Source organism: Apteryx rowi, unplaced genomic scaffold (assembly GCF_003343035.1).
Source record: "Apteryx rowi isolate R43461 unplaced genomic scaffold, aptRow1 scaffold_48, whole genome shotgun sequence".
Lineage (NCBI taxonomy): Eukaryota > Metazoa > Chordata > Aves > Apterygiformes > Apterygidae > Apteryx > Apteryx rowi.
In genome coordinates, this window is record NW_020450738.1 from 1,055,880 (window position 1) to 1,073,209 (window position 17,330).

General features: G+C 39.4%; 1 protein-coding gene across 1 annotated transcript in view; it reads right to left on the minus strand.

Moving 5' to 3' along the window:
• The window catches only part of PPP3CA (protein phosphatase 3 catalytic subunit alpha), a 159,629-nt gene extending 142,826 nt beyond the window's left edge, over window positions 1-16,803 (minus strand). The window contains exon 1 of the mRNA XM_026078460.1: window positions 16,768-16,803. Coding sequence (XP_025934245.1) covers window positions 16,768-16,771 — 4 coding nt within the window. The 5' untranslated portion in view covers window positions 16,772-16,803. The remainder of the gene's footprint in view (window positions 1-16,767) is intronic.
• Window positions 16,804-17,330: the final 527 nt, after the last annotated feature.

Genomic DNA, 17,330 nt, shown 5'->3' on the forward strand with positions numbered 1-17,330 from the left:
TTTTCAATTATCTTTTATCAAATACTCAGTGAAACAGAGGAGATTAAATTAAGTGCACTTCACCTGAATCATTTTCTGCAGAAAGCAGTGGTCTCAAATTGCTTGGCAGCTTGATAAAGAGTAGAAAAATCTTGCCCTTCTGTCATTTCAGTGAAAGGGAAGTACAAACTTTATTTCATATTACATTTGTAGGACACAAAGGTTTTTAAGATTAGTATTATCTTAGTATTAAGAACGTCAAGACACTAATGTTTATTAAGTAGGATTTACCAAACAGATTCTGTTATGCTTAATTTCTTGAACATGTATTAACAAAGTCCAAGACCTCCTTTGGGAATTTCCCAAAGCAGTGGGGAATCCATCTCTTATCCAGATTTGGGTAAGTCAGCAAACTCATATTTTTCAAGTTTTACCGTTGTTAACCCTGTCTTCTCTCCAGCATAACTTTCAGACTCTTCTTTGTTTAAGCAGCAGACCAACAATAATCTCAAAGATGGCTGCACTGACTGTATCATCACCAAAAAGTAATTAACCTGGTTCTGAGAAAGCATTGCCAAACGCTGCCCTGCTCCCCCAGATGCAAAGAACAACATTATAGTTTCAATCTGTTCTCAGGCAAATTCAGTATGAGGTGTTGGCAGTAAACTTTACATGCTAAACAATCTTATTAACTTTTGGGAACATTAACTTTGGACTCTTGCGGTGCTGCCATTTTCCACCTGAGGCACTGCCACACTGCGCGCTTTGACAAACAGGCTCTTTCAGCCCCCTGCTCCAATACTACCTTTCATGGATGTAAACCACCTGACCATCCCATAATGATACTGAAATCCAAGAGACTCAGTGGCAATAGGGTAGTTTTCAGATTTTTGAAAGACTTCCAGTTCAAACTCAGGCCTGTTTTATGGCTGTGCCCTATGGGACACATTAAGGAATCATAGTACATGGATATCCATTCTTTTTTCACTATCTGAAAGATCTTAAAATCCATATTACTGTCCTAATCATTTAAAGGTATTTAAATATTCCAATAATTACTTCATAGCAAATTCAAAAGGATAAATTCTACATTTAAAACTCTATAGTCAAACTGAATATCTTCCAATTTAACTTCTTTGAAAAAATCCTACTTATTAAATTCTCAATCTTACAAACAAAAACTCTGCTATTTCTAAATTACCCAAGTCCTACACTTACATTCACCAACATTCAGCAGACCTTTCAAACAACACTGTTCCCTTGATATACAGAATTTGTAAAGCAAATGCGATTTTCCTACTCTTTTTGATATTTTGGTAGCATCATTGTCAGAATTTACCCTGTCTATAATGAGGGATGGACACTCAGGGATATTGTTCAGATTCAATCATAGATTCTTAACTGGTAGTTATCACTTGAATCTGCAACCTTGGCTGACAAGACAAACAAAACATCACTGAATTTATGGTTTTAGTATTTCCCTATTCTGTGGGCAGCCAAAATGATGCGACACACTTACGCACGTCAACTTCAGCAGCAGATGTCAAGCAAGTTAAGTTGTTTGTCTCCCCCTGCTCCCCAAGCTTAAAACCTTCCAAACGGATTCCTAAAACATTTTCTGGCTGGAAGCTCTGTATTAAGCTCTGTTTCCAAGAAAGAAGAAGAAAAAATGTTTGGGCTAATCCGGCAGGCAAGAAGAAAATGTTGTTCCACACAGAGAATGGAAAGAAAATACAAAGGAACATAGCATATCCATCCTTTCCACTGGAGAAACTATGCTTTATTTCATAATACCAAAGTGTGGATAAAACATATTATGCCTTCCTCCACAAATTAAGGTTCATGGCAGAGGTCCTGCAAAACATAATTGAATCAGTTTGTACAGCAGTTTCTCTTCAAACTTCACCCTGAATTTTTTGGGGATGCACATTAGCAGACTGTGTTCAAATTTGTGGGACTCCCCATTGATCCCCACATGTACACATGGGATTCCCCATTGACCAGATGAACATACTGAAATCACAACACCAGCAATACTTGCATATACCACCTTCAAAACAAGTTAGATTTAATTGATGTGTTATAGACAGACATTTCAGCACCAGTGCAAAAGGCTTGCTTTCCAATGTACCAGGTGTATAACGTAGTAACACATTATTTTCATAGTGTGTGGGAGACCTATATTGTGCAAAACATTAACAGTTTACTCAGTTGAACTAACTTTATACAGTTCCCAGAGAAATCACAGTATAGAAGCATGCTAAAGATGCATTCACTGCAAAAAATCTTGCCACAGGGAAGAACAGTTATCAAAAGCAAAACAAACACATACTTCTAACATACATACATACTTATTATATACATATGTTAATGGGGGGGTACGCTAAAATCCTTTCCTTTGGAATTCAAAATGAACTGGGACATGCAATCACACTTTTTTTTCCCCCCAGCCCTCAGGAATGCAGTCTGCCATCAATGACATTTAACTCTGATTACCAGAGAATTAGCATTTCAGACACAATACTCAAAACACATTCTCTCCCTCCTCTTTCAGAGTTCAGAAAAATGTATTAGGAAAACCCTAATGGCAGGCCACAAAGCTTCCTGATCAGAAAGCACAGTGGAAACGTGCATCTGCGAAGCAAGGAAGGAAGAAGAGGGACATACACATTTCACTTAGTAATAGGCCGATACAGTTAATTCAAAGTACAAAATGATACTATAAAACCACTTCCAGAAACAACAAATAACCTACCTCTCCTGCAGCAGTAACAAGCAACACACTATTTCCAAAGAGTTATTTTGGTGTAAATACTGAACGTCTCTTTAAAGATAAGCTTATACATAATGCCTATTTGAGTCCTTTTCAACAGGAGCATGTATTATACACCTTTGCCTGTATGCAGTTGATGGTTTTTCTCTATCTACTTCCTTTTCATGCAGCCTTAGGCCCAAGAAAAGGCTTAATCTTTTCCAGAATTCAAAATACTCCCTGAACATCCGGTAGCTCACATTACCCCAGCACTCCAAGGTCTGCTGCAGAAGTGAGGCAACATACACTCTCAGAGGCTCCAAGAATAAAACACTCCAAGAAAACTCCTAACAGTAACATTTTTTTCCCCTTATTATAAGGATTTCCAATTTGAATACTTCTTTTCCTCTTAGGAACACATACTTGTAACATTTTGCATCAGTCTGCAAGGCTTTATAGGTGTAATGGTATGGGCACATGTGGGTTTTTTTTGGTTTGGGGTATTTTTGTACTAACACAAATCTCACTATGTTTATATAAACTAGCAGCAGCAGCAGCATAATACCAGGACAGCTGAGCTTTTTGTTAGATTAGGATTAACTCTCACTTTTAAAAACAGAGAAATGGAAACACATAAGCAGATCCATTGAGACTAGATCCCTTCCGAATTCTCTTTTTCAAAACCCAAACTTCACTACGTAAATCTCATGAGATCTCCTGGTTCACCATTGGATAGAGATTTGAAATCGGAAAGCTAAAATTACCAGTTTCATCAAGAAACAGGAAAGGGGGGGTGCGTTTGCGTGAGAGAGAGAGCGTGAGCAAGAGCACAAGCACATGCACAAGTGGGTTGGAGCCAACAGAAATTTTCTCCTTGATCTAAACACGCACAGTACACTTGAGTGATTAATTTTACATTTTACATGTTTTGCAACAAAACTTTCAAATATCTCCCCCCCTGCCTCACCAAGATTTTTATTTCTAATATCTGTTTCCTTCCCAGTGCTTTCCAGAGTTACCTGTTTGTAATCAATATTCAAGGCTATTTTATCTTTATCTAGAACATGAAGTTAACCGCTTGCTATTAAGGAAAACAAACCTTCTCAACAAAAAGGTATACTGTAGTTCAAAATAGTTCTCCTCTTCCTCCCCCCTTCATGTCAAAGGAAAAAACAAAAAAAAACAAAAAAAACCCACACTCTAAAAAGAATCAGGTCTATAACCAGCCTTGAGAATGCAGAAACTACGTAAGGTTGACAAGAACCTATCTTTATCGGTCAGTTCTGCATTTGAACTCAGATAGGGAGAATACCTTTGGTACAAAGAAAAAAAAAAAACAAGTCAAGGAAATAAATCACACTTATGCCTGTACATACATGACCACCTGCACACCATAACCTGAAGAAAATGAAGTATTAGCCTCCTTCCTTCTCCAGTCTACCGTGGAAAAGGAACCCCCCAGAAAACAACAAACAATAAAAAAAGCTACTTAAGAAGAGCTATCACAGCAAGCAGTCCATCTAGCCCCACGGCCTTTCTTCAAGCAAGCCACCCACAGCACCAGGCAGCTTAGCAGAGGGAACCTTGAACACTCTGGAAACACGTTTTTTTTCCCTTGCCCCATCACATCTCCAGGCAGAGCATCACTGGGTAGTGTTCATCAGCTCCTGGGGCACTTCCAGGAGCAGTGGGCCTGGCCACAGGTACCCTGTTCAGTATTCCCTCTCCATGCCCTGTTTTTCTATTTTGGCTTTCACAAGCTCCTTAATAAAAAATAATAATAATAAAACAACCTCTTGTTCCCTTCATTCGTTTTTCTTGTTCTTTAGCCACTGCTTCTCACCCTCCTGCAAGGAAAAACTCTTTGGTCTTGTTAGGGGCAGGCAGGGAGTTAGAAGAGTGACCAATACAAAATGTCCCTACAGAAATGGAACAATATATGATACTTCCCTCAAGTACTCTCTCATTTTCTAACAAGCTGCAGTGAAGAACTTTCTGAGCCAGGTATGTTATTTGGACTTGATCTCAATGGATTTGATCCCCTCAAATTTTTAACTAACTTTCTGAATTCCTGCAAACTTCGATCATAGTTTACCTCAGCATTCAGAACAAGTCACGGTATGTAGTGCTATAGCTTAACCACACTGGGCAGAGAACCACTACCTTTCGTTTGAAAGTGCATAACCCACCACTGTTCATCTTCGTGCTTCTCATGATTATACAGACCTTTAGCCTCTCTCTCTTCAGTTGTCTTTTCCCAGGCTAGGGAGCCCCAACTGTTTAGTTACCCCACATGCAGATACTGTCCCACACACTTGATCCATCCTGTTACTGTACTCCATCTTCTGCCCTACCCACTCTGAGAAGAGTCCAGAACTGCTCTGAATATTTAAGCTGCAGGCACACCATTGTATAATGATGTCTTATGGTATGTTCTCCATCATTCCCCTAGGAACACCTAACATTCAATTTGCCTTGTACTGCTTAGCACTACTGAGCATTAAGGTCATGCTTTCCTAGAACTACCTATGGGAAGAAGATCCTGGAGCAATAACTACGTGTTAAGAGCCAGGTCAGAGCCTACCATTGTAGCATTGTAATTTTCTCATGATGCCTCCCATCCCTTCTGTGCACACTTACTTTTCTCTACACCGAATTTCATTTACAATTTTATGGTGTAGTTAAGCAGCATTGCAAGGTAGTTGCACAGTTCTTTAGAGCTGGCCCTTAACTACCATGAATAAATTAGTACTTCATTACCTCACTGTTCACCCCTGCTCTTCAAGATCATTTATACAGCAAACAATACAGTAAGCAGAAATCACATCTCATTTCTCAAATATGTGTATTGCGAGGTTTCCAGCCTCCCAAAGCATAGCTGATACTGCCTATTACAAAGTGTATTTATACTTGGAAGTTGCCCCGTTTAATTTGACATTTAAGGCTATGGAACACAGTGCTTTTCTGCAGGGGGAAAAAAAAAAAAATCTTACTCATACTCTTCATTTTTGGCAGCCTCTCTCAGAAACACTTTGTCTCATCATGAAGATCATTATCCTGAGACGATGCAGTCTGCATGCAGGAATGAGCTATATGCCATTATGTCTGTCACAGTAACAGACCTGATTCCAGTTTCACACTGTTACAACACCCTGCACTTCATCCTTATTTTATTGCTTTTGACTCCATTAAGGAGGACAGTTTGATCTATTATCGGTGGCTTGGCACAAAGGGAATGCAAAATAAGGAACTCGGTTCAGTGCTCATCCTGAAGTCAATGCTACTTGGAAAACTAAAGTAAGATTGTTCAAATGTCATTTCAACACAAGAAAAAGCTTTTTCCATCCTAACAGCATGCATTTTGACTTTTGCTACCAGACCATCAATCCCATTTCATAAGATCTCAAGTCTACTAGCTACTCAAATTTCACTGCAAGGTCAACTAATGATGAAGTAGGCCTCCTGCCCCGTACTGATTACCTCTAGAGCATAGGCATTTATTTTGAAAATAATTAACACAACACAGATTAGCAGACCTGGTGAGAATTCACAAGTTTGAGTAAGGGAGTAGGTAAGAGGAGAAAGGTAAAGCAGGCAGGCAAACAGTTGAATGCTGACACTTGAAAGGAAATCAACCTTAGCATCTTATGCCTAAGAAGGAGAAGGTGCAGGACTTGCAACTAAGTTATTGAAGATTGATAAAGAAGGAATTTCTCATAAACTTGAAATACATGGTTAAAGCTTAGATGAATGTCCAAGTCTTAGCAGATGGAGATGGAGGATGAAATCAACAGCCACAGAAGTCAGTAATAAACCTTCCATTTAACATGTCTTGGTTACATGCAATATATAGTTACAGTAAAAGATGATAATGGATTTTTCTCTGTGCCTATCAATTTCAAAAGCTGATACTTTTTCTGTAATAAAAACAGCTACAAACAAAAACCTGGGTCTAATGACCAAAATATCATGCAAAATGACAATCCACATAGCAGTGAGAAGTCTTCCTGAAGAGTACAAAAGTTGGTTATTAGGTGCTGTAGCAACTAAGCCAGAAGAAAAGAAAGTGAAAGATTCAGAGAAAGCAAATTTTGGGCACATGAGTAAATACCTTGCTAAGGGTCTGCATGAGTCTGGATGTACCTAGGATTATTAAGCACATTAAGCACACAGAGAAATCAAGGGAGGTGATCCTTCTCCTCTGCTCAGCACTGGTGAGACCACACCTGGAGTGCTGGATCCTCCAGTTCTGGGCTCCCCAGTACAAGAGAGACAGGGACATACTGGGGCAGGTCCAGCAAAGGGTCACAAAGATGATTAAGGGACTGGAGCACTTGACATGCAAGGAGAGGCTTAGAGAGCTGGGACTGTTTAACCTCGGGGGAGGATCTTATCAATATGTAAATACCTGGTGGAGGGGAGCCAGACTCTTCTCAGTGGTGCCCAGTGAAAGGGGAAGAGGCAATGGGCACAAACTGAATCCAGGGAATTCCTTTTAAACATAAGGAGAAAATTCCTCTTATGAGGGTGGTCAAACACTGGTCACCAAGAGAGGTTGTGGAGTCTCCATCCTTGGAGATATTCAAAACCCAACTGGACATGGTCCTCAGCTTCATCACTTCTCCCTTCTGTGAGGGCTTACAAATGGAAGGCAATGCAGCATTAATGAAAATGGTAAGGGACTAAGATTAAAAATGATTTATTTTTTTTTTTAAACTTTGCATGAAGCCTTTTAGTCACACTTTCCAGTTTGTGCCATTGTTCTGCTTTTTCTGCAACCCCATCATTTGGGCTGAAAAGAGGTTCTGGAGTATGGACTGCCATCTCTCCTATTTTTGTCTGTCCTCCTCTGTTTCTGACCTCTTTCCATCCTCCACAGCAGATTCCCTTTGCTGATCTTCTCCTTGCCACGGGACCAAAGCAACATAATCCAGTCATAACAATAAAATTTGCTACCTCAGAGAATATGCTGCCACAGAAAGATTGTAAAAGTGAGATATATGAAGAAATTATTAATGAAACCATGATGAACATATTTTAATGGCTTGAGAAGTCATTTAAATATTTCGGCAGCCAAATGTTTTATGCAGGCTTCTGAAACACTCTTGAGTAGGAGTCTGAACAGAAAGAGCAATTAGACAAATGAAAAAGACACTAAGGGCACACAGAGGTATGGCACCAGTTCTCTCTTTCTGAAATTAAGGAGAGGACAAAAGGAAAAAAAGGGGTTAAATGAAGAAGCAGCCCAACCAAATGCTATCTACAATTCACAGTTCAGGGTGAGCAAGAAACCCTGTCACTCTATTTTTGCAATCTGTCACAAGTAGTAATTTCTGTTAAAATCAGGGAAGAAAGACAGAACTGATAAACCACTCAGAAAAATCATAAAAGGAAGGCATTTTTTCAAGAAAAAAAAATTTTAAAAAGATCTATTAACTCACTTCCAACTCATACCGGTGTTTTGCTGCCTCTCTATTCTAATTACACATCACAAGCATCCTTCCCTTTAAGTATTTCAGGAAATCTCTTCTAATGAATGATAGTATATAGCTACAACACAAATTATGAACAGAAACTTGTGTTCCTTAGTTTAAGCCAGTTTCTACCTACTAGACATTATAATAGTTTACTGCAGTGGTTAAATTTGATCCCAGCCCTCCACTATAGCCCTTTCATATCTTCCTTTGAAATCTTTGATATTGTCTACTGTTGAAGGCAACACACAAGGCAGCAGGGAACAGTTATAGGATATCTTTTGATAACTGTCTGAGAACCACGCCAGCAGTCGCTCAACTTGGCATAAAATGAGAGCCTTTGAGGTCCACATTTCTTTTCAACAATAGTATTTCAGAGTCCTTGCAGTCAGTTACTGAAATGAAAAGTACTACTAATCAAACAAGTGTTTTCATTAGTGACGAATCCAACATGATACCAACCTTAATAATCACTAATCAACAACATACCTTTGCCACAAAATACACTGTAAGCAAGAATTCGCAGGGATCCTGCGACTTAGTACTTCCTACTTGTGCCAAGATATCCACACACACACACTGGTTGAGAAGCATCAGTGTTTCATAATGAGCATACTTCTGAATTTTATATACTGTTCTGCAGCACATATGGTGATCTGATGTACTAGCAACTTGTAGTAATTAAATATCATTCTAGTGGAATAGTGTCCTCAACAAACTGGGATGACAAATGAACTAAGCTTTCTAACTTGAAAGTTAGTAAAATTGGTCAAAAAGCAACAAAAAGCATTAACAAATGTATGTTACAAGCAGGGATTTAAATTTGAGTTAGCTATGCTCTGACTGACCAGGATATCCATTTGCACTTTGACTCAACTGACTATCTCAACTCATATGCTGACATATAGAAAGAGGACAATTATTTGAGACCTGCTAGCCAAAGAAATCTGGCAGTGAAGAACATTTCTATTTTCTTTCTAAAAAGAAGAGTAGAAACAAGAACAAGTCAGCTAGGCAAAATAGTATATTCCTTACTCAACACATGGAATTCTATTTTACAGGTAATACTTACAGCGAAGTTGCTTACCATTTTCCTTAGTAAAACTCATATTTTTATTGGTCATAGCTTTGTCAAAGCCAAAGGGAATGGAACCACAGAAAATATTTTTCTGCCCACATCAGGAATGCATATTCTTCATTTCCTGAATTCACTTGCTGGAATACCATTTGATCTAGAGGCCCTATAATCTTAAATTGGATCTTGAAGGTGGATCACTGAAGTTGCTCCCTACTGCAATTAGAAAGGATGCAATTTTGGCTACCCAGGGTTCTAAGTGTTCAGAGTCTGTATTCTCAGAAAAAAAGCGATGTTCGCATGTCAGCTCACTCAGCTGCTGCTCCTCACAGTGCTGGGTATGCTTCAGCCCTGTCTGCGCCTGAGCACGCTCCCAGAGCTACAGAAACTGAGGACATTGTCCTTGCAACAGCTACTCCCTGCACCTTAGAACAGGTTAGCTTTGGGCATAGGATGACCTGTTTCTCCTTGGCCCTCAAATGACCTCTCTGCCAATGGCGAGGGGAAGCCTGACCAAATGCAGAGAGAGGAACATAATGAAGAGTTAAGAAAACCATGACAATGGCACAGGAGCTACAGTAGGGAGGCAAAGGAGCACAGAAAAGAAATGAAAAACTTGAAGAGCACAAACTAGCCAGTTGTGGAAAGCAAACCATAAAGGCCAAACAAAACTGGGGAAAAAAGGCAGATTAAAAAGAATCTCAGGGCAGATTCCAGTTGTGACACACCCCAACATTGGTACCGTGATGTATATGTAAACAGCAGCTGAACAGGCATTCACACTTTAGGAATACTTGGTTTGTAAGCTCTAATATTTTGTACTGGTTTTATCTCCCCTCTGCAACAAGACCGTGTCTTACTATCCTTGCTAACACTAGAGAACCAGCAGCTGAAACCTATGGGTCTAAGTACTGGATTCCCTTCCGATTCATGCATCATTAAGAGAGCTCTTTAAATTTAATCGCAGAACCTTTAGGTAACAGGAATAATGTATGTACTTAAAACAAACAAAAAGTTTTCATTTCCATACTCCAGGCTGAGGCTGAAGAGCTGACGATTACAAGTTGAGGAAAACTGCATTTTTACCTGCAAACTGAGCAAGTTTGTTCTGGAGAGTCTCTTAAAACTTAACAATAAACCTAGACTTTTTCATCCTCACTAAGTATTAGACCACAGGAAACAACCTTAAAAGAGCTAGGGAAAAGCAATACCGAAACCTATTGCAAAAAACCACTAATCCGTTAATAACTGGAACAAATTCATCCAAACAGATTACCTATCCCATGACATAGTGCAGTTACACAAAAGCAGCAGCATAGGTCTGACACTATCAGAAATGAGTTGGGCATTTCTTTTATGGTGCCACGTAATGGAACGTTGTATTCCTCTGGGATTTAAACAACATATGGCTACCGCCACCTTAACAAGAAACAGTGCTTGCTTTATGCAAGCCTCTTGCCGTTGTTACTGTGCTAATATTCTTCCAAGAATTCACAATGAGAGAAAACAGCGAACTGAGCAGAGCTTACTATGCTGTCATTCCAAGAGGACAACAAATCCCAGAATAACATCAACAACCAAAATAAACAGGGTGCATTTGCCACGTTGACCAGCTAGTTATCAGTCTGTACAGTATCTTATGTCTGGCATATGATGGAGAAGGAGAAATCCATTTGTATGGTTTCCCTAGAAACATGATAAACTGCTTTTGCTCTTGTAAAAAGAAACAAGTTTTGATTTAAACATACTTACAGAAGGGGGGGGAAGGAGTATTAGTCTTAAAATGTTCATATTTTTAAATTAAAAATCCCTCATTACATACAACTATGTTCTTGGAAATTAAAATTGGATAATGATAGGATTCAGGTGTAATACTACTGCCTCCAGTATAAGAAGGTCAGTCATCATTTCTCATTCTCTGTTTTAACATTTCTTTTGCAATCAGTTACAGCAAGAACAAAAAGATGTATGAGACTGTACTTCACTGTGCTGTATTCATTACTGCCCTAAATTTCCTAACATTCTGATTTCAGGGAGTTATCAAGAGGATAAGAAGTGGTCTTCCAAACCCTTTCACTTTTACACGGACTTTAGCACTTGAACAGTTAGCCTTCACACACTTGGCCCCTCTGATGTCCTTGCCTTTCAACAGTTACCACGACTGCCCTTCTTATTCATGTTTAATATTGCTGTCCCTGTGCCATGAACATCTCTGAATGGAAGAAACAGCTGTTTGAAGCAAGAAGGCATTAGAAACTTCACTCCTTTGATCACAGACATTACTGTCATTGGAAATAGGAGTAGGAACAAATTCTAAGTACTCGCTTTTCTTTTTCCTTGTTTATCAGTTTTTTTGGAAGTGAGAAGGCAGGCAAAGAGAAAAAGAGGTTGTAACCCAAAACCTAACTATGCCTGAATCCGCAACCAAGAAATCTTTCTACCTCTTAAATCCCTGTCCTTAATGGGGAGATAAGAAGAGATTTACAAGGCAGAAATTAAATGTCAGGTTTTAAAAATTACAGTTACACATTGGTTTTAACATGCTTTTGTCACTGTAAATCTGTTTAGCTTGTTGCTGTCCTCATTACTTTCTTGCAAAAGCAGGTTTCCAGTTTTGGTTTATGTCTATCAGTTGCAAGCATTGTCTCTTTTCTCTGTTGGAAGAGAAAATATAGGGTATTATACACATCTAATCTATAGATTAGTATAAGAAGCACATCTGTCTTTTCACAGTGCACACAAGAAAGCAGCTGAAACACTCAGAAGAGTCTATCGGATACATTAATTTCCAAGTAACATATAGAACTGAGGAAGTCATGTTTTGGTCTGAGTTCTTGTGCTTGTAAAAAAGGATTAGGGGATTGCAGTCAGGAGGTTTTCTCCACATTGGAGCTCTCTTACTTTACTGAAGCACCTGCTATATTCAGTATACCAAAAGCAGGATCAAAGAACAACTCCTCCAGCTGTCTGACCCAGTTCTAAAATTATAGTCAAGTCATATTTAGGCTTCTAGATATATCTAATATACTGAATAACAAAGCTAGATCAGTTTATTTATTTATGGTTTGTTAGAAGACTGGGTCTCATGAACCCTAATGATTTCTGGGCTCTGCCATGGACCTGGCTTCAGGACTGTAAGCAAGTTTTGCCACTTTTCCATGCTCTTTTCTCACCTTCTCTGCCTTTTCCCTGAGAAATCAGGCAAACCAGAACCCAGATAATGAAGTCACCACAATGGCCATCCCAGACAGAACTGCATTAACTAGTCTTTCGAGTTCCCTTGAACCGGCCATCAGCACGACAAATGCTGATAGGCTTTCCTGAAGCAGAATGTGGTCCTGGAGCACACACTTCCACTGCAAGACCACATGGGCAAAGCTGATCCCTAACGTACGACTTCACTGCAGATGTTTACATCTCGTCTAGTCACTCTGGTCTCCCTTTACAGGCATTTTAACAATGCGATTGAGCTCATTCTAAAGTATGAACCTTAACAGATTGGATGCCCCATGTGCATGTTGCTCTCCACTGCCTAGAAAACTGAGATGATTAGCTTGGATGTGGACACAGGACAAGATGAATCCAGCCCCAAGCCTCTGTACATACCTCAAAATGGCCTTTCCTTCTCAGCTTAGGCCTCTAGCTGTTATCTTGACACAACTTCAGCTGATACAGTCATTTAAAACTAAGTCAGCAGAGAAAAAAGCCCACCAGCCACTGTCCATCCTCTGGTTATACACAACATGGTAGGCGTACATGTGTCCCTCTAAACAGAAGCAGGGTTGCTGGCCTGCTTGGTTCAAATGCTCACATGACAATAAGGAGATAAGAAGATTATTAATCATGCATCTGTGTTTCTTTCTGTGAATTTCTTTTGAAGGAGATGGCAACCACACTACCTGCACGTGTGCTACCTACAGCAAGAGAAACAGTCAACTTCCACCAGCCTTCCACAGACACAACTGACACCATCTGAGGTCTCAGATTTAGTCTGATTCAAGTCAACCAACCTCCTGAACCACACTCAGCAAAACACATTTTACTTTTCCCTCTTTCGGGAATTCCTTTTTCCTCACTACTACCAGCATGTTATCTAGTCACTCTGAGCAACGATTTCTTTCTAAAACAGATTAAGTGACATGACAGACTGATTTGTGAAGATGACAAAATTAATGACTTTATTTTCAACCCATACACTCAAGATGTAGCTTTCCACATGTCTATTACTAGACAGCAAAAATGAGTATAAAACCCCAACAAAATGACAGAGATCAGTTTAGAGGTAACGGGTACACTCTAAATGCAACTTAACTGGAATGGAATTGAAAAGTTAAGAAGCCATAAGAAAATCACTGATAAACTATTGAGAAAGGAGTACAGATAATGGATTAAAAACAAACAACTAAAAAAAAAAAAAAAGTACTCATTTTCTCCTCCCTCTTCCTCCCAAGTCTATCCCAAAAGTGTGTTGCTTGTATGGACATGTTTTGCTTGGTTGCTTATGCATTAAACTGTTGGAGTGCTGTAAGGCTCTGCTCCTGGGATAAAAAAAAAAAAAAAAAAAAAAATCTAGGCTAATTTCTTCTGCTGGTATAAAAAGCTTCCACATCCAAATAAGTTTTTAACGGACAAAGTGATTTCCTCTCCTTGCAGATATGCACATACGCATCTACCAGTTGCAGGATTCTAAATGATCCCTACCTAAGAGGATGGTGAGGCCACCTGTAGAAGCAACAGGGTCAAGCCCACACTGTTAAGCTTCAAATCACTACCTTAAAAGACCTGCTAATGTAACCCCACAGCTCCAATTCTATTTGAATTACAGCAAGGATGATATTAAGGCTGAGGACTGTACTCTCTACCGACCAATGCCTTGAAAAATATAAAGCAAAACCAGCCTTGCACATAAGATAACTTTAAATTGGGAGATGAGTTACTGGCCAAGCAGCAATTTTTCTCTACACTTTAATGTGTGTTTACAATTTTTCTTTTAAAGGTAATAACAGATATTCAGTAATCAAGAGGAGCTTTCATAGACGATGTCAAGAGAACACTGTATGATTCCAGCTCTTCTCAGAGCAGAAGGAAGAAATTTTGTGCATTTTACTAGGTAAAATTCAAGTCACAATCCCCCTTCCATAGGAACTCTTGCATTTAATGAACCTGTCTTCCCTTTTTGTATTAAACTACAAAAATTCAGTCATAGTTCAGAGGTACCACTGCGAGGAACAAAAGATATCATTTATTTGCACCAGAAATAATAAGCAAAATACTTCAACTGCAAAAAGACCCCACATGGTCACTATCCATTTCATTTGAACACTACACAGCTAGAAGATAATTATTCATTCAGTTAGTACAATGTAAAGTTTTGGAATAGCCTCACATTTGCTTGCTCTCAAAATCTATTATGAAAGTGTTTTTTTGTGTATGCTTTATTTAATCACTTGCATGCTGTTAAACTTAATTGCAAAAAAAAAAAAAAGAACACAACTCCCTATTATCAGGGAATACTGTACTGAGGACTTGTGATATATTTCTTTATAGTTATATTCCTACAAATTATGTATGTGAGAAGCAGATGATGGCTGCAATTTGGCAACACTTCAACATCTGCTATTTGCAGATCTAGTCAAATTCAGAGAGTTAATTAAAGATTAAAGACGGGGACCGATACTGTTGAAGCAAAGAGCCATCTTCTTTCCTGTTACAACCGTAAATAATTTTGGTAGCTTCTTCCCACTCACTCCAATACAATCATAAATCACCAGCATCCTAAGGGCAATGCAACTTGCATTCATAGTATACCTGTATATCTTCTATTTTAATTAACTAGATACTAAATCAATCAGCTTTATTAGAATGCCACAATCTGAACAGGCTACCCACAGCTATAGTCTAGAAAAAGTGTAACAGATGCACATCTACCACTGTAAAGAAGAGAAATAATAACTGAAAACCCCCTATAGGAGGAATTACAGAAAATCCTGTCTAGAGAAAGCATATTTAGTCAGCTTGCAATGCTTTTCCACATTCTATAACATACATATTTTAACATTTAAACAAGCATGAATGAAGAATGAGCTGATTCTGACAGTTCCCCTTCATTGCTACCTTGATAGCAAGCTACTTCCTTCTGTTCCAGTCTACATCTCCTATGCCTCTTCTGCAAGAATAAACTCATTTTAGAATATCACGCTCCCCTCCCTCTGGGCTCCCAGATCCTCTCCTCTGCAACCTTAGTTCGGTTTCCTCCATTGACTGGGCCTGTTTTGTCAGGGCTGGGAAGGAGGCACAAAAGAAGGCAAAACTGGAATGGGTGCAAGTCCTTCCGAAACGCTGATTCAGATACCCAAAACATAAGGCTTTCTGCTCTTCTCTGAAGACCAGAAACCCCAGTTCTCTCCTTAATAACTGATCTGAAACCCCCGCTCTGCTTCCTCAGCTACCTGTGCCAGCAGCAGTGCTGTGCCAAGTGCAAAAGCTGCACGGCGCTGCTGCACAGCGGCTCGCTTTGGCCAGCTGCCGGTTAAAGCAGCACCAGGGGAGGCAGGCTCCCCGCGAGGCCGGGTGCCAGCTGCCCCGGCTGCTGCTCAGCGCTCCTCGGGCAGCCGGAGAACTGTCAGCAAAACCATCATGACCGCACCGCTGCAGCACGCGCAGGTGGAGATGGTATTCAAGGATGAGGAGCCAGCTTGGAAGAAGTTGTGAAGAGAAAGGCAGAGAAGGCTCTGAGCCAAAAAAAGGCACATTCTTCTCTCCCCCTTCAGACAAATGCTGGTCATGGCTAGAGTAGTCATTGCAGAAGAGTAATTATATTAGAAACAGATTACTCCTGTAGATTACCAGTAAGGGTTTGTTTGGTTTTTTTAAAAACTAAATCCCATAAAAAGCCTGTCCAAAGAAAACATCAATCACCTTGCTTTCTCCTGCTCATTTCTCTCAGCAGTCAAAGCTTTCACAACTGCATCGCTGTCGGAGCATTATGGCAAGCTCTGGTTCACTAGCAATTCATTAAAAGTTAAACCTCCTGTGAGAGTGTTACACAGGAAACTAGCCAAACTGAGAATTTACGAAGCCTGATTTGGGTTAAATAATATTTTGTTGAGACTAGGAAAACTTGCACTAATGGAAGTTATATGTCAAAATATTTTATTTCCCTTTAAATGTCAAAGTGAAGTTTTCCTCAACTTTTGAAATGTCAGCTCACTGCAAAAGATAAACCATTATGCAAAATCAAAATCAATTCCAGAAATATTTTGGTGTTTCTAAAATTACATTTTCTGCCACGAGTACCAACTGAAATTTCTGACCAGTTCTAATCACTACTAGATATTGAGCTGAGGGTTTCAGAGGCAAGACGAACAGGAAGTTGTTTTGACACATTTCACAACAGGTTAAGACCAAAACCAAGATTTTTCATGTTGCGGGGAGGCGGGGGGGAACGGACGCACACACGACAACACCACACAACCAGAATGACTCACTCATGATGAAAATCTGTACATGAAGTAGCTGAAAGAATCTCTTGGGTTTCTTTTAAAGACTTTCCTAGCTGAAGAGCATTACCTGTTGAAAATAGACAATTAGATGAGCAAATTATGGACTTACAGCTCCGAACTGCAAGCTAGACCTGAACTTACACATGCAATAAATTGTATTGACCCTGTATATTACATTTGCCTGTTGCCCAAGAAAGGTTTACARGAAGTATTAATTGTGGACACAATGTTCTACAAAGAACAGAACTGTCAGGCTAACTTTCTACTAGAGAAACTATGCAAGTTACTTATTCCACCATCAGAGATGCATATCTAGATTAATTAACAGAAGATTTACCACTATTTATGAATTAGAATTCCTGCTAATGTAAATTCTGTGTTGAAATCGCAAGGTCTATGTGTGATAATTTAGATGAACACAAAAATTAGGTAATTTGCTAGTCCTTATACTTAAAGTATTTCTTCCCAAATTGAGTAGGCAGATACCAATGCATTTTTCCTTCTCACTGCAGAGAAGAGCTCAGCCCTCCAAGTTGTGTGCCACATCT